This window comes from Microtus pennsylvanicus, chromosome 18 (genome assembly GCF_037038515.1).
Source record: "Microtus pennsylvanicus isolate mMicPen1 chromosome 18, mMicPen1.hap1, whole genome shotgun sequence".
Classification (NCBI taxonomy): domain Eukaryota; kingdom Metazoa; phylum Chordata; class Mammalia; order Rodentia; family Cricetidae; genus Microtus; species Microtus pennsylvanicus.
In genome coordinates this window covers 42,807,805-42,835,456 of record NC_134596.1, presented here as the reverse complement: position 1 = coordinate 42,835,456, position 27,652 = coordinate 42,807,805, and the positions used below count along the sequence as shown (strand labels likewise).

Genomic DNA, 27,652 nt, shown 5'->3' with positions numbered 1-27,652 from the left:
GGTGGAAGCGCCGAGGCGAGGGGGCGGGGCTTACCGATGTAGTGGGCGGTAGGCGGCGCTGCCGGTGTCTGGGTGCTGTCCAAAGGCGACTAGGCGTCGTTAGAGGAGTGAGCTGTGACCGGTTGTGCTGCACGTATTGTGGGACAGAGCTTCGGACACTGTTGTCGACGTGTGGTCTTCCCTTGATGTCGGCCCTCGAAAAAAGCATGCACCTCGGCCGCCTACCCTCTCGCCCTCCTCTGCCCGGCAGCGGGGGCAGTCAAAGCGGAACCAAGATGCGGATGGGGTACGTGACCTGTACCTCTCTCCCAGGAGACCAGGCCCAGGCCATTGGAGAATGGTGTCTGGGCGTTCCGAGTACCATGGGAAGGGACGCTGTGAATTGGAGGAAATGCTGGCGTTGGCCTGGAGATGCTTAGATGGAGTAGAAGGTAGATTCGGGGACTAGGTGAGGCGCTAAGGGAATAGACATTGGAGGACGGATAACATTGTTGAAGAGAGGGGGGGGGAGTATAAGGACAAGGTTGAGAAAGATGAAAGGATAATTTAAGAGATGACGGGCAGCTCCTCCAGAAGTAATGAGATTGGAGATAGAGTGAAATCTACCATAGTTGAGGGGAATAGGGAACGACTGAGAGAAAAGTTGAGGGAACTGGTGGGTCAAGTAAGTTGTCCAGGAGAAAGAAGGCTTTCACCTGAGGGGTATAGGAAAATGTCTGAGGTAAAAACGAAGGGGTGGAAGGTTCTAGAAAAAGTTCCCAGAAGTGTGAGAGTCGGAATCAGAAAATGAGGGGGGTGAACTGGAGAGCTTGGGGAATAGGCCTAAGGAGAGTTAGAAAACATGGCCAGGAGACTGTTAAAGGGAGTGAGCCAAGAAGCTAGCGAAATAGGTGGGGTATGATGAAAAGGGCTGCTGAATTTGGAACAGTAACCATTGATATCCAGAGACTGAGAAGGGGAGTAACTTGGATTAGGGTTGTTAAATGGAAGCACTGGGGAGGTAGAATCTGGGAAGCTTCAAGAGAAAGATTTGGGCAGTTGTTTTTGTTTTTTTTGTTGTTGTTGTTGTTGTTTTGTTTTTTTCTAAGCAAATGGATCCTGAGGGAAACTATGTACTGGTCTAAAGATTTAGAGTCAGTGAAGCACTGGGTGTAGCCACTTAAGAGTAATATGGGGGGGCAGTTTGTTGGAAAAGGGAGTAGTGTGTGAGAGAGATTTTAAAAAACATTTATTCCTATTTGTGGTTTTGAGTATGGAACCCAGAACTAGACAGTTGCCACATCACTGAGCTACACTTCCAACTTAGCAGCTGAGTTCATGAGAGAAGCTTTGGAAATTTAGGTCCTTGGCAGGCCTGTGCCAAGTTACAGGAAATGTGGCTGCTGGAGAAAGCATGATAGTTGAACATACTAAAGAGAGTTGCTAGAAAGTAGAATTGAATAGCCACTGGGTCATTTATACTGATTATAAAAGGAAAAGAGGTATATGTTGTACTTGGAATTCAAGTGATAAACTGGTAGATTTTCCTGGGGAAAGGATTACCAAAGAGATACATTCAGTTCCAAAGAAGTAGTGTGTCCAAAAACTGCTCAAAAGATAACAGGCGTAGATGTACTGTGAAGGTTGATTTTTTTTTTTTTTTGGAATGGACAGAAAGAGAATTCTGCAAAGTGTGTGTGTGTGTGTGTGTGGAGAGAGAGAGAGAGAGAGAGAGAGAGAGAGAGAGAGAGAGAGAGAGAGGAGAGAGAGAGATTGGTTGGGAAAATCAGAATCAAGAGACCTATAATAGAAAAAAGAAAACACTTTTGACTGAAGATAGAATAAGGGAAGCACACTAGAAGGGGAAATGAAAGGCTTGTTACAAGATAAAGTAAAGGTTGGTCATGAAAAGACAAAGATTGAGCTTTTAACATGAGTAAAGGAATTTGGAAGCTGACCTACACCATTATTTGGGGAATTATCCTTAAAATTAATATAAAATTAATGTAATATTTTTTTTAGTGTGTGTTTTTGTTTTTTTGAGGCATGGTCTCAATGTATAGCCAAGCCTAATTTTTAGTTCATTATTGTCCTGCCACACCTGGCTTAATGTCTGTTTTCCTAACTACAATTCCATCTTTTAGTATACTGGTCTTCATCTGTACAAATATATCTAAATGCTAGTTTCTAAAAACAGTTTTATGTGCTTCAGGTAAGTGTAAGTAGACCTCAGCTCCTTGCTGTATCAAAATAAATTTTCTGAAAATTAAGAATTGGTGGACAATACCAAGAGAAAAATCTGTTCATTAAAGGATTTTATCTTTTTTTTTTCTTTTTTTTGGTTTTTCGAGACAGGGTTTCTTTGTAGCTTTGGAGCCTGTCCTGGAACTAGCTCTTGTAGACCAGGCTGGCCTCGAACTCAAAGAGATCCACCTGCCTCTGCCTCCCGAGTGCTAGGATTAAAGGTATGTGCCACCACTGCCGGGCCACTTTATCCTTTTTAAATCGATGCTTTGGTTTTATTGATTTAGGTCATTGCTTATTCTAGAAAATATAATGCTTTAGAAAGATTCTCATTCATATTCATTTTCTCTCTCTCTCTCTCTCTCTCTCTCTCTCTCTCTCTCTCTCTCTCTGTCTCTCTCTCTCTCTCTATGGTTTTGCTTATAGCCCAGGTTGGCCTGGAATTGATCCTCCTACCTCGACCACCTATGTACTAAGATTACAGGTGTCCAGGACAGGCTCCAAAACCACAGAGAAACCCTGTCTCGAAAAACCAAAAAAAAAAAAAAAAGATTCCAGGTGTGTGCCACCAAACCCTGCAGAACAATGCTTTGTGGTCATAGTGTTAGGACGAGAAGAACAGATGTTGATGAATTGTATGTGGTCCTCAAGTACTATTTTCCTTTTCTGCTTCCTTGTCGGAACATAGCATTTTAATAGTAAAGGAGACTCTTTATCTTAAAATCGTAAAGCTGAAAGAAAATTTAGAAACTGCCCCATTTTACCACTGTGTCTTGTGGATGAGGAACCTGAGAATCCTGGAAGTCTGTATTTTTGCTGTAAAGTAGACTCAAAGGCAGAGGAAGTATTTTATTTAAAGTAAATGTGGAAACCAAGTTTCAACTATTCCTGTTACTAAACAAGGTGCACTTAAAAGTTAATTGATAGGGGCTGGAGAGATGGCTCAGAGGTTAAGAGCATTGCCTGCTCTTCCAAAGATCCTGAGTTCAATTCCCAGTAACCACATGGTGGCTCACAACCATCTGTAGTGAGGTCTGGTGCCCTCTTCTGGCCTGCAGGCATACACACAGACAGAATATTGTATACATAATAAATAAATAAATATTTTTTTAAAAAAGTTAATTGATAGGACTCTAGGTAGTACAATTAGGTGTCTAGAGACCTATTGATTTAATTCATGGTTATCACCCAGCTTGTGCTTAATTTGTGTATGTTGTCACTCTAAGATTCCTCTTTATTAGTCCTCATTTGACAAAACTCATTTCTGTCCGTTTCAAAGCATCCTTTTTTATTTCTCCTTCTACTTGCTTTTTACTTAGCACTTTTCTCTGCCTTGGTTTGACGGACACAAGGTCTTACTGGGTAGTCCTGGCTGACCTGGAAGCACTATTTGTAGACCAGGCTGATCTTGAACTTGAAGGATCCTCCTGCATTTGCCACCCCCCCCCCCAAGTGCTGGGATTGTAAACATTGACCCCACACACCTGTTTTTTTGTTTGTTTTTGTTTTTTGCAACAGAGTCTCAGGCTGGCCCAAATTCTAGGCAGTCCTCTTTCTTTAGCTCCCTAGTTCTGGGATTAGAAGTGTTTACCATAACTCTCTTGCCTCATTTTCACTAAACTTTATGTACATTTGTTCTGATTTTATGAATTCCAAGTTTATGAACTTTCTTGAGTTTCCATCATTTGGTTTTTAAAATTGTACTTGGAAGTTCCAGTATATTAATGGATACTATAGTAATAACAGTTAATTTAAAAAATGTTTTGCATTGTCATCACAACTTTTTTATGTTATTTGGTTTAATCTATTTACAACCCTACAAAATAGACCCTTCCCCACTTATGGCTAAGAGAATTTTGTATCAGATCAAAAGTCACCTAACTAGCATGTGGTAGAACTAGCTTCAGCTGTTAGGATCCATTCATTTTTCAAGTACAGCAGTGCTGCTCTTGGGTGAGGACTGAAATCCTGGTGGTATAAAATTCCTTAATAGATGCTCTTGGATAACACAGTCATGTAGTTGTTTGAATTTATTACAGCTTTTGAAGCTACTCTCATTAAATTGGATTGGATCCTTCTTGCCTTGCAGCCCTGTTATACTTGGGGAGTATCTCTTAAAACTGCTGGAGTGCACACCATTTCCATCAGAAAGACTATAGGTAGTAAAGCTATTCATTATTCAACTTGTTTATGCCTTATCAATGGTTCTGCTTTTAAAATATTATGTGGATGTATGTGGGTATACATATGAATGCAAGTCCCCGTGGTGGCACAAGAGGGCTTCAGATCCCCTAGAGCTAGAGTTACAAGTTGTTGTAGGCTACCTAATGTGGATGCTGGGATCTGAACTCCCATTTGTCGTAAGAGCAAGAAGTGCTCTTACCTGCTAAGCCATCTCTCCAGCCCCAATACTATTTATTTTAAATACTGCTAATGAGGGCATCTGAAAAGCAGCACTGCCTTGATTGAAGTGGCTGACTGCAATTAAACTTTAGTATTAGCCTCTGCTGCAAAATTCCTTGTCAAGTTTGTGAAGTTCGTGCCTCATCAGTGACTCTCCAAGTTACTCCAAGATCTTCAAGTCTATTAAGCCTATTTATATTTGAAACATTAGCTTAAAATTTGAAACTTACGTTTCTTTTTTATTATTCTCTCAGGATAGAGGTTTTCTCCCTCTCCTCTTGCCTTGGTTGACTGTATAATTCATTTGGTTATCTCCTGATAGGAACCACACTTTGGGGCTGTTTGGCCTTTTTAGATATAGCACTTACCCATTATCTGACATAACCATTGCTAATCTACCTCTTCCTCAAGAACTTCTTTAGGATAGAATTTTTTTTTCAGATTTTGCTATGACACCTTTTAAAAAATAACTTCATATTTATTAATTTAGTTTATATATGCATACACATGTGGAAGGTTAGAGACCCACTTATAAGACTGGAGCTCCCCTTCCACACTGTGGGTCCTGGGAAAGAGCTCAGGTCAGCAGACTAAGTAGAAGGTACTTTCCCTGGTGAGCCATCACCAGCCCTCTCTGATAATTTAAGCGATGGCCATTGATAGAGAGACCTCATCTTAAGAATAATCTTCCTACCCCACTGGTACCTTGAAGATGGTATAACCAGAGCTGTATTTTCTTTTTTTTCTTTGAAAGTTTGTTAAACTTCATGGAGTAATAGAATTTGTACTTTAGTTCAACAGATTGTAGGTACAGTAGGAGTGTCTATAAAATTCTATAAGATCTGTAAGTATAAGCTTATGCTTGTTACTGTTCGGTCTCTTTAGTGTAAGGATCCATTCCTGATTATCGTTTTTAAATTAATTAATTTATTTATTTTGAGATAGAGTTTCCCTGTGTAGCCTTGGGTGTCCTAGAAATGGCTCTGTAAATCAGTCTGGCCTCACCTCAACCATAGAGACCTGCCTGCCAAGTATCTTTTCTTCTTTAATTCCCCTAACCCAAAAGCAAGTCCATACAAGATAGTACTTATCTATTAGTAGTTACCTCTACACTAGCTTCACTTTATAGTACTACTAGTTACCTGTACACTAGCTTCTCTTTATAGAACTCTTAGTTACCTCTACACTAGCTTCACTTTATAGAACTCTTAGTTATCTCTGCACTAGCTTTACTTTATAGAACTCTTAGTTATCTCTGCACTGGCTTCTCTTTATACTACTATTAGTTATCTCTGCACTAGCTTCTCCTTATATTACTATTAGTTACCTGTACACTAGCTTCACTTTATAGAACTCTTAGTTATCTCTGCACTGGCTTCTCTTTATACTACTATTAGTTATCTTTGCACTAGCTTCTCCTTATATTACTATTAGTTACCTGTACACTGGCTTCACTTTATAGAACTCTTAGTTATCTCTGCACTGGCTTCTCTTTATACTACTATTAGTTATCTCTGCACTGGCTTCTCTTTATAGAACTCTTAGTTATCTCTGCACTGGCTTTTCTTTATACTACTATTAGTTATCTCTGCACTGGCTTTTCTTTATACTACTATTAGTTATCTCTGCACTGGCTTTTCTTTATACTACTATTATCTCTGCACTGGCTTCTCTTTATACTACTATTAGTTATCTCTGCACTGGCTTCTCTTTATACTACTATTAGTTATCTCTGCTCTAGCTTCACTTTATACTACTATTAGTTATCTCTGCTCTAGCTTCACTTTATAGGATCATTTTTTTCTGTCCTTACCCTGTTCATCTCTTGTTCTCTGACTGAAAACTATTTTGTAAGGAGGTGCCACCTACACACTGGTGACTCTTCCAAGTTTAGGGACTAGATCAAGCTATACACTTTTAAATGGAAGCATCAGAAGCTCTTCATAATTATCTCAGACAATGGCATTAGCACTTTATTTATTGGTTGATGGTGAGTATTGATCATGCTGCATGCATTCCAATTAAGTTCCTTTCCTCTGAGCTACACGACCAGTCCACTGAAGGTGTTTGCATGTGCCAACTGCTAGCTTTATTTTGCTTGTGGTCTCTTTTCCTTCACTTTATGAAGTCCTACTCTTGTGAAGCTCTTTGAGACTACTCCAGCGTTTTGTTTTTCTCTCCCTCCACTTGAGCATCTATAACATGGTTGTCATTTCCACTCACTTGCTAATTTTTGTGTGTTAGTAGTTGGTTTTGTTCTTTTTCATTGTTACTGTGTCAACCTTATGTGTGGTAAATTAATGCAAGTTGATTGTTAATGCTTATAAAATTCAAACTCCTGGAGTGCAAAAGGTTTTCTTTCCTTCCATAGTAGCAAGTTAAATAATACTTTTATAAATTTGGTGAATGCATAACATTCATTTCAAATGAATCTAAAAGTTTTGCTGATCAGTGCAGCTTCCTATTCTGTCCTGCTGCCTGCAGCCTTGTGGCATCTGTCATTTATACATGGGGTCAGCAATTTTTCCATGAAGGGCCTCAGAATGTCTGTCACAGACCTTGAGCTCTTCTGATGAAGGGTGAAAGAAACCATTCAGCGGATGGATTTATGCGCCAATAATACTTTATTTGTAGACAATGTGGTTTGAGTATCAACTACTGTTCTTTGCTCTTGTTACTTTTGAACAACTGAATTGGAATCCAAAGCAACTTCCAACCTTGACCATAGGCAGTGGTGGCTCCTGCCTTTAATCCCAGCACTAGGGAGGCAGAAACAGCCAGATCTCTCTGTTCGAGGCCAGCCTGGTCTACAAGAGCTAGTTCCAGGACAGTCAGGGCTGTTACACAGAGAAACCCTGTCTTGAAAAACAAAAAAGAAACTAGTGGAATCCCAACCTTGACCATAAAATTTTCATATGCCATTAAGCAGTATCTCTCTCTCTTCCTATCTTTCGGACATCACTCACAGCTCAACTTGCCCACAAACTTGGTTCTCAACTCTATTTCAGTACCATTAGTTCAGTACTACTATCTTGTTGAAGAAAGAAGATAGATTTCAAAAAGCAAAATAGGATTCCTCTCTTGGCTTCACTAATTAGCAATAATTAGAGCAATCTTCACTTGTTTTCTTAAATTGTATAAAACTAGTTTTACTCAATTCTGAAGAGAAAGTCAGATTCTGTAAGTGCAGACTCACTATTTAAGGTGTAACAGTTTAATAGAACTTTGTTGTTTACTATTGATCCTCCTGCCTCAGCCTCCCCAGTGCTGTAATCACGGGTGTGCGCCATAACATCTGGTTCAGTAATCACAGTTTTAAATCTCACTTCTGTTATGTCTGTTGCCCTTTCTCCCCATTTAAATTCAGAGTGACAGTGCTAAACTCTTGGAGAAAATGCCATGTTTTCATTGTCTCTGTGTTGCTTGTTTCACCAGCAAATGTGAGTTCCAACTACATAACCATTTTGAAGCAAGTAAGTAAAATACAAAGGGAGTTTATACTTAAATAAGCAAATCAATCACAATTTTGTTGTTAGGAGAATAAAGAAAATATTGTTTATACAAAGTCCAATCAGTTGTCAAATGAACCTTTAAGATAAAGGGCTACCAATGAAATAGTTTCATAATACTTAGAATTCCTTTTCTATTTGGGAATAAAAATTTCATACTTTATGTCAGCTCTGTTGGAGTGATCATATTTCACTTATGAGTGCATGCAGAAAGGGAAAGGGGAGCAAAATAAAACACAGTGCTTCTGACACATTTTCATATTTAGCCTTCACTCTTGTGAATCACTCTGACCAATATAGTTCTCTGCGCCTCACAGGAACATTGGCCATGGAGCGTCTCTTCAAACCAGACAGCAGCCCACACGCCAGCATCGTGCTTATGTAAAATCACCTTACCTTTGACATCTATTGCTAACCTCATTTGACTGCACAGTTAGCCTTCAGAGCATTCAGTTCTCAGGGTTAGAAAAGCATTTCACATTGGTTTCCAGGATTTTCTCCCAAGCTCTCAACACCTATCTTGAAATTTCTGGTTTTGCTGTTCACTCTCAATAGGCAGTCCCAATCCAGTTAGGACTGTTCCTTGGCTACCTTCATTATTAAAACATTGCTATCTTAAAAATGAAAAGGAATGTTCCAGAATTGTTGGAGTAAAGACATTTCTGTTAGATTGCATTACACTGTTTATAGTGATTCTACATGTAAGCCACCTGTCTTAGTTAGGGTTTTATTGATATGGTGAGGCCATGACCACAGCAACTTTTATAAAGAAAACATTTAATTGAGGTTAGCTTACTTACAGTTTCAGAGGTTTGGTCTATTATCATCATGGTGGGGAACATGGCTGCATGTAGGTGTACATGGTGCTGGAGCAGAGAGTCTTACATCTTGCAGGCCAAAGAAAGTTGACTGAGACACTGGATGGTATCCTGAGCATAGGAAATCTCAAAGCCCACTCCCACAGTGGCACACTTCCTCAAACAAGTGTTTCACTTATTGTGACATACCTACTCCAACAAAGCCACGCTTCTTGATAGTGCCACCCCCATAAGATTATGGGGCCAATTACATTCAAACTGCCACATTCCATTCCCTGACCCCATTAGCTTATAACAATATCATAATGTAAAATGCATTTATTCCAACATCAAAAGTCCCCATAATAATGGCACTGGATATTACAATTCCAAAACTAGGGAAGGGAGCAGAGTGATGAAATACTGGACCACAGCAAGACCAAAACCAACTAGGCAAACTCCATTCTGCATCGTCATGTTTGATGTTGAAATGCTCTTCAGATCTCCAACTTTTTTCAGCTTTGTTAACTGCAACACACTTCTTTCTCTTTGGCTGGTTCCACTCCTTGTTATCAGCTCTCATCAGTACCCAAAGTCTCTGTCATCTCTAACATCTTGGGGTAATTACTCCAAGGCAATCCAGGCTTCCGCTTCATAACTTCATGCAATAGCCTCTCTAGGCCTCACACCCCTGACTTATGCCTGGCCTCAGCAGCTTTATTCCATCACTCCTTTCTTCTGTCCTTAACTCTAAATCCAGGACCATATGACCAAAAGCTGCCAAATTTGGCTGCTGGCTGAGGCTGGAACGTGGTCTGCTTGCTTAATTACATCTTCACCAGCTTTCTCTTTTCCTTCACTGCCTGAGCTTGGCTGTCCTTGAACTTGCTGTGTAGACCAGGCTGGCCTCAAATTCAGAGATCCTCCAGCCTCTGCCTTCCCAGTGCTGGGATTAAAGGTGTGCCCCACCCATCCAGCTCTAAGTTTTTCTTTAGTTCCTTTTCACAAGTTGGAAAGTCAGCTGGGTGGATCTTGCTCTGAGGTCACCACGCTCTTTATTCTATTTCTTAATCTGTTTATATCCTTGAGCACAGTATTTAGCTCTATTCTACTTCCTGGTGCTCTATTTCTCCTCAAAATTTACATTGTGTAGTTTACACTGCTCAGCCTGTGTTTTTTCATTATAAATCTATTAGAGTTACCACTAATATCCACAGAACAGAGTCTATACTAGACTGTTTTAAGATTTCTTCTGCCAGTGGCGCACGCCTTTAATCTCAGCATTAGGGGGAGGCAGAGGCAGACAGAAGGCCAGCTTGGTCTACAGAGCGAGTTCCAGGACAGGGTCCAAAGCTACACACAGAAACCCTGTCTCAAAAAAAACTAAACAAACAAACATATGAATAAGTAAATAAGATTTCTTCTGCCAGTGGAATTAATCCAAAACTCTTCACTTTGGCCTCAGCATACTCTCTGGACAAGGACAAAAAGCAGCCACTTTCTTCACCAGAATATCACAAGATCAGTCTCTAGGCCAACATACTAACATTCTTCTCCTAAGATCTCTTGTTCCCCACAGTTCATCAAATCACATTCCGCACAGCTGTCTTCCGGGCTCCTACTAGCATGGCCCATTAAGCAGCACTTAAAGCATTCCACTGCTTTCCTAACCCAAACTCCCAAAGTTCTTATTACTCCAAACAAAGCATAGTCAGGCCTATCACAGCAGTACTCCACTCCTGGTACCAGCTTCTGTCTTAGGGTTTTTTATCCTACACCACCTCAGTTCCTATTCAAAATGGTACGAGGCTGGCCTTCTACAGTGTGAGAAAACAGAGCCACAGTTATGCCAGTAATGTAGTGAGGCCACATAGGTCATTCTAGTTCATTGAAAATATGTGTTTATCCTTTTACATTTTTGATAAAAGAAGATAGTGACTATGTTGTCCTCATGTTTGGTGACTAGTGAAACAAATATAAGTCTTTCCCCCTAAATTAAAGTGGAAGCCTTGATTATCAAACATATGAAGTCTGACTCATCAGGCTGGAATTTCTGTGTATTAAGTGTCTTATGTGAAAATGATTTTCAGTGAAGTACAGTTTCACTTACTTGCTTGAAGCCACAATGTTTAAGTACTCCTGCTGCACCTACCCTGTGTTGTCTAAATGCAAGACTGTGTATAAATCACTGTCATTTCCACTTTTGAGCTCCACAATGCATGGAATCTATATAATTTAGGACTTAGGATTTTCACAGGTGCAGTATATCAGTATTTATGATGGAATTCTTTTTTTTTTAAAGATTTATTTATTTATTATGTATACAACATTCATTTCATGTATGCTTGCATGCCAGAAGAGGGCACCAGATCTCACCATAGATGGCTGTGAGCCACCGTGTGGTTGCCGGGAATTGAACTCAGGACCTATGGAAGGGCAGTCAGTACTCTTAACCTCTGAGCCATCTCTCCAGCCCAGTGGAATTCTTTTAAAGTGCCTCCTACGTTCTCTTTCTGGGAGTAGCCCTCGGTAAGCCAGGGAGAGAGAGAGATCCTTGCTTCTTCCTTCTTGCTCCATTCTCCTGCTTTGTCTCTCCATTATCATTTCAGTCACAAACCTTTGCTCTCTCTCTTGAGCCTTGCTGAAAGGTACTCTGCTTCCTGCTACCATTCCTTCCCTACAGTAGGGACAGGTTCTCTTTTACATCTTCCTGACGGGTTCTGGGCTTTATTGCTAGCTTTGATGGTTTCAGGAATAGAGAGCCTCATATTATTTCGAGGACAGTGTGGAGAACTGATAAGACAGTGACCCGAGAGTCTAACTCGTCTGCTTTCTGTGGTTTTAGAGAAGGTGTTTAACTTCCCTTTGTCTTAGTTTTGTCAGTTTTAAAAGTAAGAAAGTTGTTGTAGAAATTGTGTGCTTATCTTTGTTGTTCCCCCTCCCCAAGCCTAACACTCACTCAATTGTAGTAAATTGTAGTAATTTGGAAAAAGGAATAAAATCAAGTTAAGGAAGATAGAATACCAACAAAATTTAGGAAGATAGAAAACAAATGGAAGAATAGTAAGCCATTTAGAAGAGAAAAATGAAAGACAATTTGTAGGCAAATGAAAGCAACATGCTAATTTGTATCGCAGTCCCATAAAGGGGCATATGCCAAGGAATTGTGTGGCTGAACTATATGGTAGATTGATTTGTATCTTTTTGAGGGTTCTCCATACTGATTTCCAGAGTGACTATACCCGTTTGTAGTCCCACTAACAGTGAATGAAAATCCCCCCCCCACACACATCATTCCTCCGTTGTTTATTGTCAGTTTTGTTGATCGCTGCCACCCTGATTGGGACTAGATGAAATCGCCAAGTTGTTTTGATTTGCATTTCCCTAATTGCTAAAGTTACCAAACATTTTTGACTTATTTTGTAGCCACTGTAGCATCTCGTACGATGGGAACGCTATAGACGTGGTCATGCTGCACTGTAAGACAACGGCAAGGGCTTGTTTCCCTAAATATTAGAAACACCTGTAACTGAAATCGGTAAAGAAAGAAGCTGCAGGCATGAACAACTGTCATTCTCTTGAATATACCCAAAAAACAGTGTAGAAACAAAGAACAGAAAAGGAGCCTCATAGCAAATGCGCTGTCCAAACATTTAGAGGAGGGACAGGATGGATACGCCACCGGTATTCTTCAGGCACAGATTCATGAAGCATGGCCAGGTCTGTAGTATTTCCACTAGCTCTGCTTAATCTGTTAAAAACAGACCATTTATTTTTAATTATTTCATTCTTGATGTCATATTTTTTTAATTTTCTACTATTTAAATATACAAAACAAGCCGGGCGGTGGTGGCGCACGCTTTAATCCCAGCACTTGGGAGGCAGAGGCAGGCGGATCTCTGTGAGTTCGAGACCAGCCTGGTCTGCAAGAGCTAGTTCCAGGACAGGCTTCAAAACCACAGAGAAACCCTGTCTCGAAAAAAAAACAAAAAAAATATATATACAAAACAGCCTGTATTTTGGTGATTTTAGCATGCAAAAATCTTTATTGATTTGTTTCCTCGTGTGTTTCATCCTTTTTGTTGGATGTAGCCTTTTGCTTTGGCAGTTTCCCTCTGTCTCTGGTCCAGACTGAAGGTTACCTATAATCACTTCTCAGAGCTTGTACCTGAGGAAATTGTGACTAAAAATCTTTTAATTATTGGAAATGAAATGTAAACTAAGATAACCAGACTTCAGAGCCATGCTGTTGTCCGTGAAATGTTCTTAACTCTCCACTCTGAAAGTAGCAGTTGTGTGGAAACTTCTTATAGGTGTTCAGTGATCACAGCGTCTGTGGGAAAGACTGTTCTGACCTCTGTTGTTTTGAGAGTCAGGTAATGTTTGTTTCTGTACTGAGCTGATTCTTTTCCTTACTCTTTTTTTTTTTTTTTTTTGGTTTTTCGAGACAGGGTTTCTCTGTGGCTTTGGAGCCTGTCCTGGAACTAGCTCTGTAGACCAGGCTGGTCTTGAACTCACAGAGATCCACCTGCCTCTGCCTCCCGAGTGCTGGGATTAAAGGCGTGCGCCACCACCGCCCGGCTTTTCCTTACTCTTGTACTATAGGCTAGGTTAGGTTAGTTTAGTTTTGTAGTGTCTCATTTTCTTTACTAGAAACCTTACTAGGTTTAAGTAAAGGGGATTGTATTTATTAGCCTCCAAGCCATTTAATAGTAATAATAATGGATATATACTTAGACACCAAGCTCAGTGTTATACTCACTTTGGCTCATTTCATTGTGTCAACAGATGATAATTATTGATGTGTCAGGTTCTGTGAATGTATGGGGAATGTTCTTCCTTTCAGGGATCTCACATTGGTGCCAAGTTGGACTAACTGGAGAACTATGGCAAATATAGAACTAAAATATTTTTAGAAAAATATATAAATAGAGCAAGCTAGTTTGAGAGTAATGAGTAGTAAGAAGACTATAATCCTCATACCAGCCTGTGTACAGCCCCATCAGACATGAAAAGGCTTGGCTTGTAGAAATTAAATGATACATTTAATGTCACACAGGAAACACAGAATTGGATTATAAAAATAAATCTGTTAGGTAACAAATGAAAAATGATTACAGGTTTAACAAATTTTATATATATAATTTTTTGTTTTGTTTTTTGAGATGGGGTTTCTCTGTAGCTTTTGGAGCCTGTCCTGGAACTAGCTCTTTTAGACCAGGCTGGCCTTGAACTCACGAGATCTGCCTGCCTCTGCCTCCCTAGTGCTGGGATAAAAGGCATGTGCCACCACCGCTCGGCTTTAACAAGTAGTTTTAAAAAGTACATTATTTTGTCATTTTTTTTTTTCTTTTCTCTAGGAACAGGTTGTTGGAGGTCTATGGCTCTCGATACAGTTGCAGATAGGTTTCCTGGAGCAGTAGGATTGCACATGCACTGGACCTGCATTGCAATTTTCATGGAGTGTCCCTAGCGCTTATCAGATCTGAATGTCCATGAATTAGGCAGAAGCCAGATTTGCTTTGTGTCCTAGACTGACGTTTGTTTCTCTCTGCCAAGAGGATAGCAGGAAATAGAAATTGTTTATTCATTTTGTTAGGCTTAAAATACATTTTATTTTGATGTAAAATAATTTGTACACACTGACCTATCAAAGTTTTTATTGAATGAATACATTTTATTTTAAAGTATAATTTAACCTTTGTATGCTTTTGAAAACCATTGTTACTTCGGAATTCTCAATTGATTCATTGAAAAGCTCAGCAATTCATTTTAAAAATTAGTACTAAAAAGGCTTGTATGGGTTGTAATGGCATAATACATAAAATAAGAATCTAAAACTGTGTGTGCCTGCACATATGTGTGGAAGCCAGAGATCGGTGTCAAGTGTCTTCCTTAACTTCTCTCCACCTTATTCTTGGAGACAATGTTTTTTACTAAACCTGGAGCTTACTGTTGCAGTTTTTGGTTGGCTGGTGGGTCCTTATGATGCACCTATTACCACCCCACTGTTGCTGGGGTTACAGACATGTACCGCTGCTCCAGCCTTTACATGAAATCAGGTCAGCATGCTTGCCCAGCAGGCAGTTTACCCATTTAACCATGTCCCCAGACCTAAAACTTTTCTTAAAAAAAAAAAACAAAACAAAACCAAACCCAAACTACACTTCAAATGGAAAGTGTTCTGGCCTAACTAGAAGAAAAAGATTAAAACAAGTTTCTTGTTACCTATTTCATGTCTAATATTGTTTACTAAACCAACTGAGGTCTGGAGCATATAAATAATCATGTGGTAGGAATCTCCATGGGTAAGAGCAGCCGTTAGCAGTCTAGAACCACTGACTCCATAGCCTTGTAGGCTCATGTATGTAGTTGATAGAACATGGAACCTTGCTTTGTGTTTGACTTTTTTTAAATAGAGGAAATTAGGAGTGAAGAATCCTAGAATAACTTTTAATTTTACAAAGTAATTTCTCTTCAATTGATGCCTGGCATTGGCACAACTGGTCGTGTTTAGACTCTGAAAATGAAGCCTCTGATAATGTGTAATAAGACCGTATAAGTGTAAATGAGAATAGAGATGAGATAGCTGAGAGAGATAGCATGGGGTGACTTGAAGCGTTGGAGAATAAAGAAACTGGACTTTAGTCCTGTCACTGTTACTTTCTAGCCATGTGACCTCGGTCACTTTACATCTCTAAATATTTTTTGAGCCCTGAAATGGGATAAGAACAACTACGTTTTGTAAGGATTAAAAGGAATCATTCCAGTAAAGAACTTGGCTTGGTGACTCACCATTGTGCACAGTAAAAGCATTGGGTGCTTTCACTACAATGCTAGTTCGTTTACTACTTTAGTACAGGTATCACAGCTTACACTTGGAACGGTAGATTCTGTTACCTGTGATATGTTTGGCAGGTCGTGTTGTGGTTGTGAAGTTAGCATAAGCATCCTTGTGTTTGTGAGAGATTAAGGAGTTAGATATTCTGCCTCTAGGGTTCCCATGGGAATGCCTACATAACCCCAAATAAAACAAACTGGCCAGGACTGAAGTTAAAACTTCAACAAAGGCCCTCTTACAATTAGAAGATAGACCTGTCCATTTGCTCAGCAACTGCCAGCTGCTGGATATGTAAGGAGCTGTTGGCCATTGATGTCTGCTGAGAGAGGGAGAGCCAGTTTTCTTGAAGGATGTGACACCTATTGAGTTGACCCTACTCTGATGAAAGACCACACATTCAAGAGCATATGGGCAGCACCAATTGTACTCATGGGTTTAAGAAAAGGGGGGGAGGGATAGATACAAGTTGGGTGAGTTAGGGAAGTGGGAGAGAATTAGGAGGAGTGGGGAGGAGAGTGATATTCAAAGGTTTTATACAATGCCAGGTGTGGTGGTGTGATGTGGCATTATATAAAATCTTAATGTTTCTTAATCTGTTTGGACTTACTTAAATATTATATATGGTGCTTTCTGAATTCCGTGTGTCTTTATGAGAAAACACTCACTATTTTCAATTTTGATTTATAGTTAACTATCCATTGATCAAGGTTTTGCCTTCTTATCCATAATAACTGTTATTTGAAACAGCTCTCTCTCTTTTCCTCCTCTCCTTAGCCCTGGACGGAAGCGGGACTTTTCCCCTGTCCCATGGAGTCAATACTTTGAGTCAATGGAAGATGTGGAAGTGGAAAATGAAACTGGCAAGGATATATCCTCTCAAAGAGACTGCCTCAGTATAAGGGCAAGGTGCTAAGTCAGACGTGGGTAGCTCCTAAGTGTTCTTTGTTCTGCTGTTTCCATCTGTCTCCCACCAGTCCGTTACATAGCAGGAAATGTTACCTGTAAGCCTTTTGCAGAATCCTTTTTGAGTGCAGTTGTCTCTGACACATAGGATGGGATTTAAGATTAAATTCCTGAACATAATACTCTTGAGTCTAGCAAACTGAAGTAACTGAGTTTCTAGAAACCAAGTACTGAGTCCTCTTGAAAAAAGAAGACATACTTACAGCATGCTTCAAAACAGCCTTGATACCTCAGAAACATCCACTTAAGTTTCTTTAAGTCTGCAGTTTTCACTGTTATCTTTAACTGTTCATACACTTTTCGAGTTTACAAGAGTGGTTCCGAGGGTCCAGTCCTGCTGCTTCTCCATGGAGGAGGCCATTCTGCCCTTTCCTGGGCAGTGTTCACGGTAAGTTTTTGGTATTAGAAGCTGGTGTGTTGTGTGATTGTTTTCTCTCCGGTAGACTTGGCTAGTTCTTCCCATGCTCATTTATTGCTTCGGAAGAAGGTTAGGAGAGAATAATTTGCAGAGCTTTAGCATTGTGTGTTCAGGATCCCCTGTTCTTTAAGCCAGAGGTTCTTGTAATATTTTGTATATATATGCACTGGGGCCAGAGGTATGGAATTTGTACCTTGTCAACAGTGGGGAGTCTTTATCTCAGTAATTTACATATTAGATGAGCAGACATTTTATTTCCTATGCCTTAGATTATGTCTTTCACTTTGTTTTCTTCAGTGCCCCATGGTACCTTGCCCATGGAAATATTTTGATTGTTTGATAATTTCATACATGAAAGCAATGTCTCTTGGTTATATCCAACCTAAATCCCTCCTATTATTCTTTAAACCCTTCCAGTACTTCCACCTTCATGTCTTCTTATTTAATTTATTTATTTATTAAGTATACAGTATTCTGCCAGCATGTATGCCTGCAGGCCAGAAGTGGGCACCAGATCTCATTATAAATGGTTGTGAGCTACCCATGTGGTTGCTGGGAATTGAACTCAGGACCTCTGTAAGAGCAACCATTGCTCTTAACCTCTGAGCCTCCATCTTCTTACTTTAAGTAACCCATTGAGCCTAGTTAGTGTTGTTTGTGTGTGCATGGAAGTGGGACCATCTACAGGAACATACATAACCTAGTAATGGCCACATCCCGGACGAAAAATGACTCCCATCCCCTAACAGCCATCAGTCTCGAATAGCTCCTTAGCTAGGGGTGAATCCTCATGAACCCCTCTTTCATTTATGTTGGAATATTAACTGTCTTTTTAAAGTATGCTTTATTTTATTTTACTTTAAAAAAAATTGTGTGTATGCACAGTTGCATGCACGTTAAAATTTAGGAAATAGCACTTGGCTTGTAGTACTTGGGTCTATAGTACACAATATGGGCTAATATGAATACTGCCCTTTGTAAATCTTGCACACATCTTTGACTGGAGAATAAGGCATCCAACATGCAAGGACTTCTAAGAAAGATACTAGCAACACCTTTGTATAAAATGAAGTGATCTCCTTGTGTGTTGAGCAAATATACACACTTCTCTGTTTGCCACTGAAAGAAACCAGGTACCTAGAGCCAAAGGGTCATTAATTACAACCCTAAGTGTTTCACTTTATTCCCAAAGGCAGGAATAATTGGGATTCAGTATTAAATCCTTGGCACTAAAGGATTTGACTTTTGTTTGCTGTTTCCTTCTCTTACTGTAAGCTATACTTGTGATTTGCCTGATGGAACCAAGTTTTCTCATGTCTCTAGACCAGTGCTGCCAAGTAGATCTAATGTGAATAAATTTTCCTAGTAGATATATTGCATAGGTTTAAAAAGCATAGGTGAAATCATTTTAAAGAATATTTTGTTTGAATCATTGTATTCAAAATGATATATCTTGATCATCTTAACAGATAATCAATATAAAAATTAATGACATGGATTAGTTCTTTTTTCTTATCACCATAACAAAGTACCACATATGAGGTGATTTATAAAAGTTTGGTTCATAATTATTTTATCAGGGGGGTTCTTTTTTAATTGAAATTTTTTTCTTGTTTAATATACTTTGATCATGTTTTTTACTTCTCCCAATTCTTCTCAGATCCTCCCTACTTCCCTATCAATCCAGTTTTATGTTCTTTTTCTTTCTCTTTCAAAAGCAAAAATATGGAATAAAAACAAAACGAGAACTCACAAAAATGAAAAAAAAATCAAAACAAACAAACAAAATATCAATAAGTCAAAAAAATGTCGTAACAAAACAAAGTTATACAAAAATACCATTGAGTTTGGTTTATGTTGGCTAACTATTCTTGGGCATGGAGCCTGCCCCAAAGTATGGTTGATATACCCCGTGAGATTCAATTGGAGAAAAGTGATTTTTCCCTTTGCCAGAGGGTATCAATTATAGATAGCTTCTTGGATAGATGTGGGACCCCATGTTCACCTCCCCTCTCAGTGCTGGAACCCCATCTGTGCAGTCCTGTGTGTGCTGCCATGGTCTCTGTGCGTTCATATATGCATTACCTGTTTGTTTACCTCCTCGCTAGGAGGGCTTTGATGAAGATATCCCATTTAGGACAGAGTGTTCTCATCTACTGCAAAAGCAGCTCTATGGGTATGGCAGTACGCCATTGGGAGTCATTTTATTGCTGTGTTCCTTTAGCAGAATAGTAGTAATAGGTTTTTCACTAGGCCCCGGGGTCTATCTAGCTCCTGGACACTTTGCCAGTGTCAGATATGGGTTGCATTTCATGGGGTGGACCTTAGATCCAGTCAGAAAGTGGTTGGTTACTCCTGTAATGTAGTAATATGAAGCTGCGGCGGGGTTGCATCCCCAACCCCCAGCCGCCTGCCCGGCTAGCTTATGCCCCGAAATAATTACACGGACACTGTATTCATTTAAACACTGCTTGGCTCATTTCTACCTAGCATCTTCTAGGCTAACTCTCCCACCTGGACTAGCCCATTTCTTATCATCTGTATAGCACCGGTCTTACCGGGAAGATTCTAGCCTAAGTCCATCCTGGGTCGGAGCTTCATAGCGTGCATCTTCCCTGGAGCAGGTAGCATGGCGTCTCTCTCTGAAGCGTCTGCTCCCCAGCGGAGAGCTGTCCAGTCTGACCTCACTTCCTCTTCCTCCCAGCGTTTTGTTCTGTTTACTCCTCCCACCTATCTCCTAACCAATGAGAGCCAAGCAGCTTCTTTTAATTTAACCAATGACCTTCCTCCATCACTGTAACATTTGTGCTACTATTGTACCAGTATGTCTTGTAGGCAACTCACTGTTGTAGGTCACAGGGTTTTTAACTGCGAGATACTGGTGATTATCTGTTTCCTCTGGTACTGTGCAGAGAGCACCTTCCAGTACCATGAATGCTAGTCAGTAGGAATGAAGCTTCTCTTGTCTGTGTTCAATGTTAAGTGTTGTCTTCAACGATAGGGCCTTATTATCATCAGATTGTGAAGAACAATCAGCAGCCTTTGGGAGTTTCCATGAGGCAACTTTGGCCAACAACTTAACAAAATGTAACCCATTCCTGGCACTGTAGGATTTACTGGCTGGCATAAGATGTCTAGTTGGGATATTGTCTTCCCCTATTATTTGGTGACTCCATTTAGATTTTTTTCACATATGTATATATTTTAGGAAACTTCTACAGTGGTAGGTTCCCGTGTGACTTTTCAAATGGCCTTGAGTGTTAGTTGTCCCTCTTCATATTCTCTCTTTTACCCTTCTCTCCCATTCCCTTCATATCTTATCCTCCCATTTTCCCCTTTGTCTCTCTGTAACATTATTGTCTATTTCCTCTTCCTTGGAGATCTTCTCCTCCCACCTAGTCCTTTACTAGTATTAGTAAAGTACTTAACCTCTGTGGTTATTTGGATGTAGCATGCATATCAAAAGCTTAAAATTTAACATTCACACATAAAAAACATACAATTTGTCTTTTTGGATCTGATTACTTCACTCATGGTGACCCCTCTCCCAAAGATCTATCCATTTACCTATGATGTTTTTTTTTTTCTTTTGAGACAGGGTTTCTCTGTGTAGCCCTGGCTGTCCTGGAACTAGCTTTGTAGACCAGTCTGGCCTCAAACTCAGAGATCTGCTTGCCTCTGCCTCTTGAGTGCTGGGATTAAAAGTGTATACCATCACCGCCCAGCTACCTGTGAATTTCATAATTTCATTTTTCTTAGCAGTTGACTAATATTCCATTATGCAAATGTGCCACATTGTCATTATCCGTCCATCTGTTGACAAACATCTAGGCTGTTTCCAGTTTCTGGCAATTATGAATAGAGCATGAGTGAACATGGTTGAGAAGTATCTCTGTAATAAAGTGTAGAGTGCTTTGGATATATGCCAAGAGTAATATAGCTGAATCTTGAGGTAGATTGATTCCCAGCTTCCTGTAAAACTGCCGCACTGATTTCCATAGAGGTTATGTTTTTAATAGCAATTAAGTATTCCCTTTCCCTCATCCTCATCAGCATATGCTGACATTTGTTTTATTGATCTTGGCCAGTCTGACTGATGGAAGATGAAGTCTCAAAGTAGTTGTAATTTACACTTCTGATGGCTGAGGATGTTGTGTTCCATCTTTTGAGAACTGTCTGCTGCTTAGTCTGTACCCTGTTTTAAAATGTGTTGTTTGTTTTCTTGAAGTTCAGGTTTTTTAGTTGTAGGTGCTAATCCTATCAGATGTATAATTGGTAAAGACCTTTACCCATCCTGTGGCTGCCACTTTGTCTGAATGATGGTGTTCTCAGCTTTGTGAGGTCCCATTCATTAATTGTCTTAGAGTGAGAACACTGTTGGTGTTATGTTCAAAAAGTCCTTTCCTGTGCCAGTGAGTTCAAGCCTATTTCCCACATCCTCTTCTATCAGATTCAGGGCATCTGGCTTTATGTTGATGGCCTTGATCCATTTGGACTTGAGTTTTGTTCAGGGTGAAAAATATGGATCTATTTGCTTTCTTCTACATGCAGAAATCCAGTTTGACCTGTACCGTTTGTTGAAGATACGGTCTTTTCTCCAGTGTGTATTTTTGGCTTCAAAAAATTAAGTATTCACAGGAACTTTTGTCTGTGACTTCAGTTTGATTCCATTGATCAGTGTGTCTGCTTTTATGCCAGTGCCATGCTATTTTTATTACTGTAGGTTTATAATACAACCGGAGGATCACGAGTTTGAGAGCCTTGTTTACTTAGCAAGACCCTATCTCTTCTAAATAAATAAAGCTATCATATAATTCAATCATCAGCCTCCTCCCTCAAGATCCCTTCCTTACCATTTTCTAAGGGATGTGTCCCTAAACACTATCAATAGATTAAGTTTTAGCCTAATTCTTCATTATAGAGATTAAAGTTTGAATTGTGAAGCTTTGTGGGGAAGGGAACCCTTAAACCACATCTGAGCCACAGCAATATGTGTTACATTCCTTGTTATACTATCTTATAAATCCAGTATGTAGTATACAGAGCACACCTCACTAGAGGCAAAGATCATAGCTTGTTTATGTCTGGTATATCATGCATACTTAAGGAATGTTTTGTTCTTGAGTTTTTAAGAGCACTGGTGTGTGTTGTGATGCAGTTGCACAGGTATAATCAGTATGTGTCGTCAATAAGTTTGGTGATAGGATTCTGGAGAACAGACATCCCTTTGTTATTCTGGATGTCTTCATATAATGTCTGTCATAGAGTTGACGTTTAGTACTCCTTTGAATATGTTGGTATCGTTCTCAAACAGTTGAGAAGAGGTTAATGTTGGTTGCTATATTCTATTTAATAAAGCAGGAAGCTATATCTTTTTGTTCATTTAATTTTAATATTTTTTTTTCAAGACAAGGTCTTACTATGTAGCTCTCAGTGGCCTAAAACTCACTATTTAGATCAGGCTGATCTCATATTCACAGAAATCTGCCTGCCTCTGCCTCCCATGTGCTGGGGTTAAAGGCCTGCATCACCATGTCTAGCCCCCATGTCTTTATTAAATAAGTCATTTATATATAGCTGGTAAAGAAGTTGCATGATGTGGTTAGAAAAATCCCACGCTCTAGGACACATGGCAGTGGACTCGGGCAGAGGAGGGGGTGAGTGCTGTGATGAGGTGTGCTGCTAGACTCTTAGGTCCTGGAACACAGACAGCCTACCTTCCACTGTCTAGGAAAATTACTTCACAGAGTTGTATCATATTCTGCCTCATGGATATATCCTGTTTGATTACTTACCATCAACCATCAGTCACGTCTCTCGTGAAGTGCTTGTGTCTATCTCTGCTATTTAATGTAGTTTCTGTTCACTTTTAACTATGTTTATATTCACAGTATGCCCTAAAGCTTGAGGAATTTGACCTTTGGGGTCAAGTCAATTGCTAGAGTACTGGCTTTCACGTGGCCATTTATTTAGATGCTAAGATTGTTTTAGACAATGGCTTTTCCTCAGCTTAGGATCTCTAAATGTGCAATTTCTTTGTTAAATGGTAGAAATATTTTGATAATTCAGTTAGTGCAAAAGTGTTCTATTGATTTATAACACCAACAGTGTTTTAAAATGTCTAGTATTTTTGCTAAATATAAGGAATTTTGGGGAAGACAGTACTAATCTGACAGGCAAGAATGATACCTTTAATGAATCACACTGACTCCTAATGAAGATATTTCCCCATTGTAGTAAGGAGGTTGCTTGTAGTAAGTAGTCAGCTTAGACCCAAAATAATCACACAGAAACTGTATTAATGAAATCACCAATTGGCCAATTAGCTCTAGCTTCTTATTGGCTAACTCTTACATATTAATTTAACCCATCTCCATTAATCTATGTATCACCACTAGGTCTTGGCCTACCAGCAAAGTTTCAGTGCATCTGTCTCTGGCATGGCGTCTCTCTGACTCCATCCTCTTTCTCCCAGCCTTCCCTGCCTACCTAAGTTCTGCCTTGCTATATCAAAGCAGTTACTTTATTCACTAATGGTAATCACAGCACACAGAGGGGACTCCCACATCACCCCCATGGGTTTGTTCTCTGTCATATTGTTTTATGTCACTTTCACATGCCTCCTAGAGTGTGCACTACAGGGATCGACCACAATAAGGAAAACAAGCAGCCACCTCTCCCTAGATATTTGCCTTGTGCTGGATACCTGCTCAGTGCCTAGGTGACTACATGGTCTTGTTTCATTTTTCTGTGATCCTTTCAGTATAGGCAGGTGAAGATACTAAAATTTAGAGAAATCCAAAAGCTGTGACAGCAACAAAGTACAAGTGTGCCTCTCTCTGAATCTAGACAAAAAAATTACTATGTTAGGAGGATTGTACATTTGTGAGAATAGTTATTAATCCGCGACTTCAATATTTGTCAGTTACAAATACTGGACCATATTTTTTCAGCCTGCTTCTCAAGGCTGAAATTATCTGAGGTAATTTATAGGATATCAAAGTGATCTGATTCCCCCCACACACACACATCTTAGAGACTAGGTCTTGTTGTTTACTCAGGTTGGCCTTGAACTCTAGATCCTCCTGCTGGAATTCCCATAATGTGCTGCCCACCCCTACTCTGCCCAAATCTTTCTCCCAATCTTGTCTCTAATTCTCTATACCTTAGACTACCACAGAGTTCCAAAACTTAATAATTGAGACAAGCTTGTCCCTCTGGTTCACTTAAATCAGAATTGCTAGTGGGTTTATACTGTACTTTTAGTATCCCTCAGAACTCCTTAGGTACTTTATTAGACGGGCAAGCTTGAGGACAGCTGTGGGTCTGCCGTTTACTGGATCTTTGGTCCTGGTGAGATACTTAACTCCTTGTGAAATCTTGTCACCTATAAAATGATAAGAATTGTGTCTCAAGAGTTCTGAGGAGTCAGATAATGCATTTAAAGTACTTAGAAGTGATTGATAACCTCAGAAGATTTGGCAAATATTATCTACTGTTGATACGAGTGTTGATAGCACAATTCCCACTGCGGAAATGGTTGGGTGAGTCTGGTTCTCGCTGCTTTTTTCTTACTTCATAAATTACAAAATTGCGCTATTTGAAAGAAGACCAGAAGTCACTAGCAGACATGATCTCACACTTTATCTAAAAAGTGTGTAGGATTCTATGAATTGACCTTGCACACATTTTTTTTCTTATCTGTTTTTAACCACATGAAAATATAAGTAGCATGAGTGCAGGGGCATTGTCTGTGTTGTTCACTGCTGTAACTCTGTTACTCAATGTGGCAGCTTTAGATGTGATTTAAAAAGATTTAAATAAACAAGACACTGCTTTTAATATTTTTGTCATAGTTTCCTGATGGGTACCTAATGATGATAAATCATTGACTGAATTTGAGTTACTGACCTTAGGTCTATCTTTTACTTGTTTGTAATAACTTTAAAATGTGGAAAAATTAAGCAGATTTGACAGAATTTTGTTTCATAACTTTATAGTCAAACTATGGATTAGTTTTTGGCCTGGAAGGTTTTACTACCACCACAGAGCAATCAGTAATTCCCATAACTAGCAAACACCTCCCAGGGAGAAACAGCGGGAGATTCAGCCTCTAAACTAAAAGCTGTCCAGGGTGTAGATGAACTAGTAGGCTAGGAATAATGACAATTTAAGGAGGGCTTAGGGTAAAGTTTATTCTTAAGTTGGAGACAGACTACAATGTATATAGAAAAACAGGGAAGCATTGTTGTTTTATTGTACTTAAAAGGAAACCTGTGGGATAAAACAAGTTTTCTTTTAGTTCTATTGGTACCTTGAATTATGGTGGTGGTTCATTTAACAAAACTGTTTGCAACTGAGCAAAACCTATACCTTCTCTCTCTGTTCTTTTCCTTCCAGGCAGCAATCATCAGTAGAGTACAGTGTAGGATTGTAGCTCTAGATCTCCGAAGTCATGGTGAGTACAGCTTCTCATGGTCACCAACCCAATGCAGTTACCCATCCCCTTAATAAGCCCAAACAGTCGCAATGTTAGCTGACACAAATGAACCTGCTATACCCATTTGGGTCTTTGGGGAGGAATCCTAGCATGTAGGTAGACTACCATAATTATCCTCTTCAGAATAGCTAACCATAAAGATTTGTCTGGAATTTAGAACATCCTTGCTAAATCTATCCTTACAATATATAAAGTCCCCATTCCATTACTCCTGGTTTTGTGATTCCTATCACCAAAAATTTGATCTTAAAATTATTTTATTTTTAGGAGAAACTAAAGTCAAGAATTCTGAAGACCTGTCAGCAGAAACAATGGCAAAGTAAGGAAGCAAGCACTGATTGGTTACCAGTTGTTATGTATTTTAGCCCCGGTCTTCCTTCATACACTAACAACTTTCATAGAGAGTATCTAACTCAGTTAATGTGTGTGTGTGTGTGTTTAAAAAGTGTCAGTCCAAGGTGTTTTCTTCTGTCTTTGTGAAGCCGCCTCTTTACATTGGCTTTGGTGGAGGTCGTGTGGTGCAGCACCAGCAGAGGTCGATTCCTGACAGCTCACATAGTAATGCAGCTTCACATAGAATTTGGGGGGCACATAAGCATCGAAGACACGTGCTTCAGATATGTCCCTGGTGGCAGTGGCCTCTACAATGTTCCAAATGATGAACTTCTTAATGGCCCTGTCATTGGGCATGCACCTCATACAGCAAATTGCGTATGCCACGGCCCTTTTTGGCATAACCATTGTTTCTCCTTCTTTTGGTCATCTTGGAGCCAAGTCCCAAAAGAGCAATGTATATTTTAAGGTGTGGAATTTGATATCTTCCAGAATATTTTATTTTATTTTATTTATTTTATCCTTACCTACTAAAATTTTGTAAGAATTGTGAATTATTCTGGAATTTATATATTGATATTGGTTTTAAATTTTAACCTTTTTCCTCTTTTTTTTTTTTTTTTCGAGACAGGGTTTCTCTGTGGTTTTGGAGCCTGTCCTGGAACTAGCTCTTGTAGACCAGGCTGGTCTCGAACTCACAGAGATCCGCCTGCCTCTGCCTCCTGAGTGCTGGGATTAAAGGCGTGCGCCACCACCGCCCGGCAAATTTTAAACTTTTTTTAAAAAATATTTACCCCCAAATAAAAGACTCATAACCACATGGCTTGAGATTAATTAATTGAACCTCTAGTCCATGTCTGTCTGTGTGTAAGTATACACACACACACATCTTTACATAGGAATGAGCCTGCAATATTTTTCCTGTTTGTCATATTGATAGAGAAATACTACTTGATTTTACTTTTCTGAAACTCTGTATAAATCTCCTACATTACTTTTTAAATTATTTTTACTTTGGTGGAAGCACAGTGACATTTGGTAGACCCAATGAGTTTAATTGACTTGGCTGTATTTACAGTTGGTAAATTTGTCTGAGTTTCTTACATGTAGAGTTGTAGTCAGGCCCTTTCAGACAAAGTGGTTGAAGAATCACATTAGATGACACAGAAAGCTCATAGGGCATGATGGGTACTTGCCTCCATTCCTGCATCACTGGGACCACAAATTTGGTGGATTCATAAAGAATAGTGGTTTATTTAGGCTCAGAGTTCTAGAGACTGGGAAGTCAAGAGCCTAATACTAGTCCTGGATGATAGTATGGTGGAGTATTCCAATGGAAGACAGCTGTGCGCCAGAGAGAGCACTCTTTATACCAGGTGCTTCACTCATTGATCTGTGCAGGGTTAATCCACTCTTGAGGAAAGCCCCTTACGACCCAGTCACTTTTGTAAGTCCTAGAACAAAAGCCGGTAAGAATGAACACTTGATATCCTTTTAGTTGTGAGCGCAATACTTAACTTTTATCAGTGCTTGTTCTTCTAACAGATACACTACAAACTTGCAAATAATAATACTCCATAATTAATATATGAATTTGAGAGAGAGATTCAGTGATCCTAGCAACACTATTCAGATTGTAGTTTTTGCTCCCACTACTATCACTTT

At 39.5% G+C, this 27,652-nt stretch overlaps 1 protein-coding gene across 1 annotated transcript in view; it reads left to right on the top strand.

Moving 5' to 3' along the window:
* The first annotated feature begins 26 nt into the window (after positions 1-26).
* Ppme1 (protein phosphatase methylesterase 1) overlaps positions 27-27,652 on the top strand; it is a 43,397-nt gene continuing 15,771 nt past the window's right edge. The window contains exons 1-5 of the mRNA XM_075952434.1: positions 27-286; positions 16,548-16,641; positions 17,032-17,124; positions 25,555-25,612; positions 25,922-25,973. Of these exons, the coding sequence (XP_075808549.1) occupies positions 186-286; positions 16,548-16,641; positions 17,032-17,124; positions 25,555-25,612; positions 25,922-25,973 (398 nt within the window). The 5' untranslated portion in view covers positions 27-185. The remainder of the gene's footprint in view (positions 287-16,547; positions 16,642-17,031; positions 17,125-25,554; positions 25,613-25,921; positions 25,974-27,652) is intronic.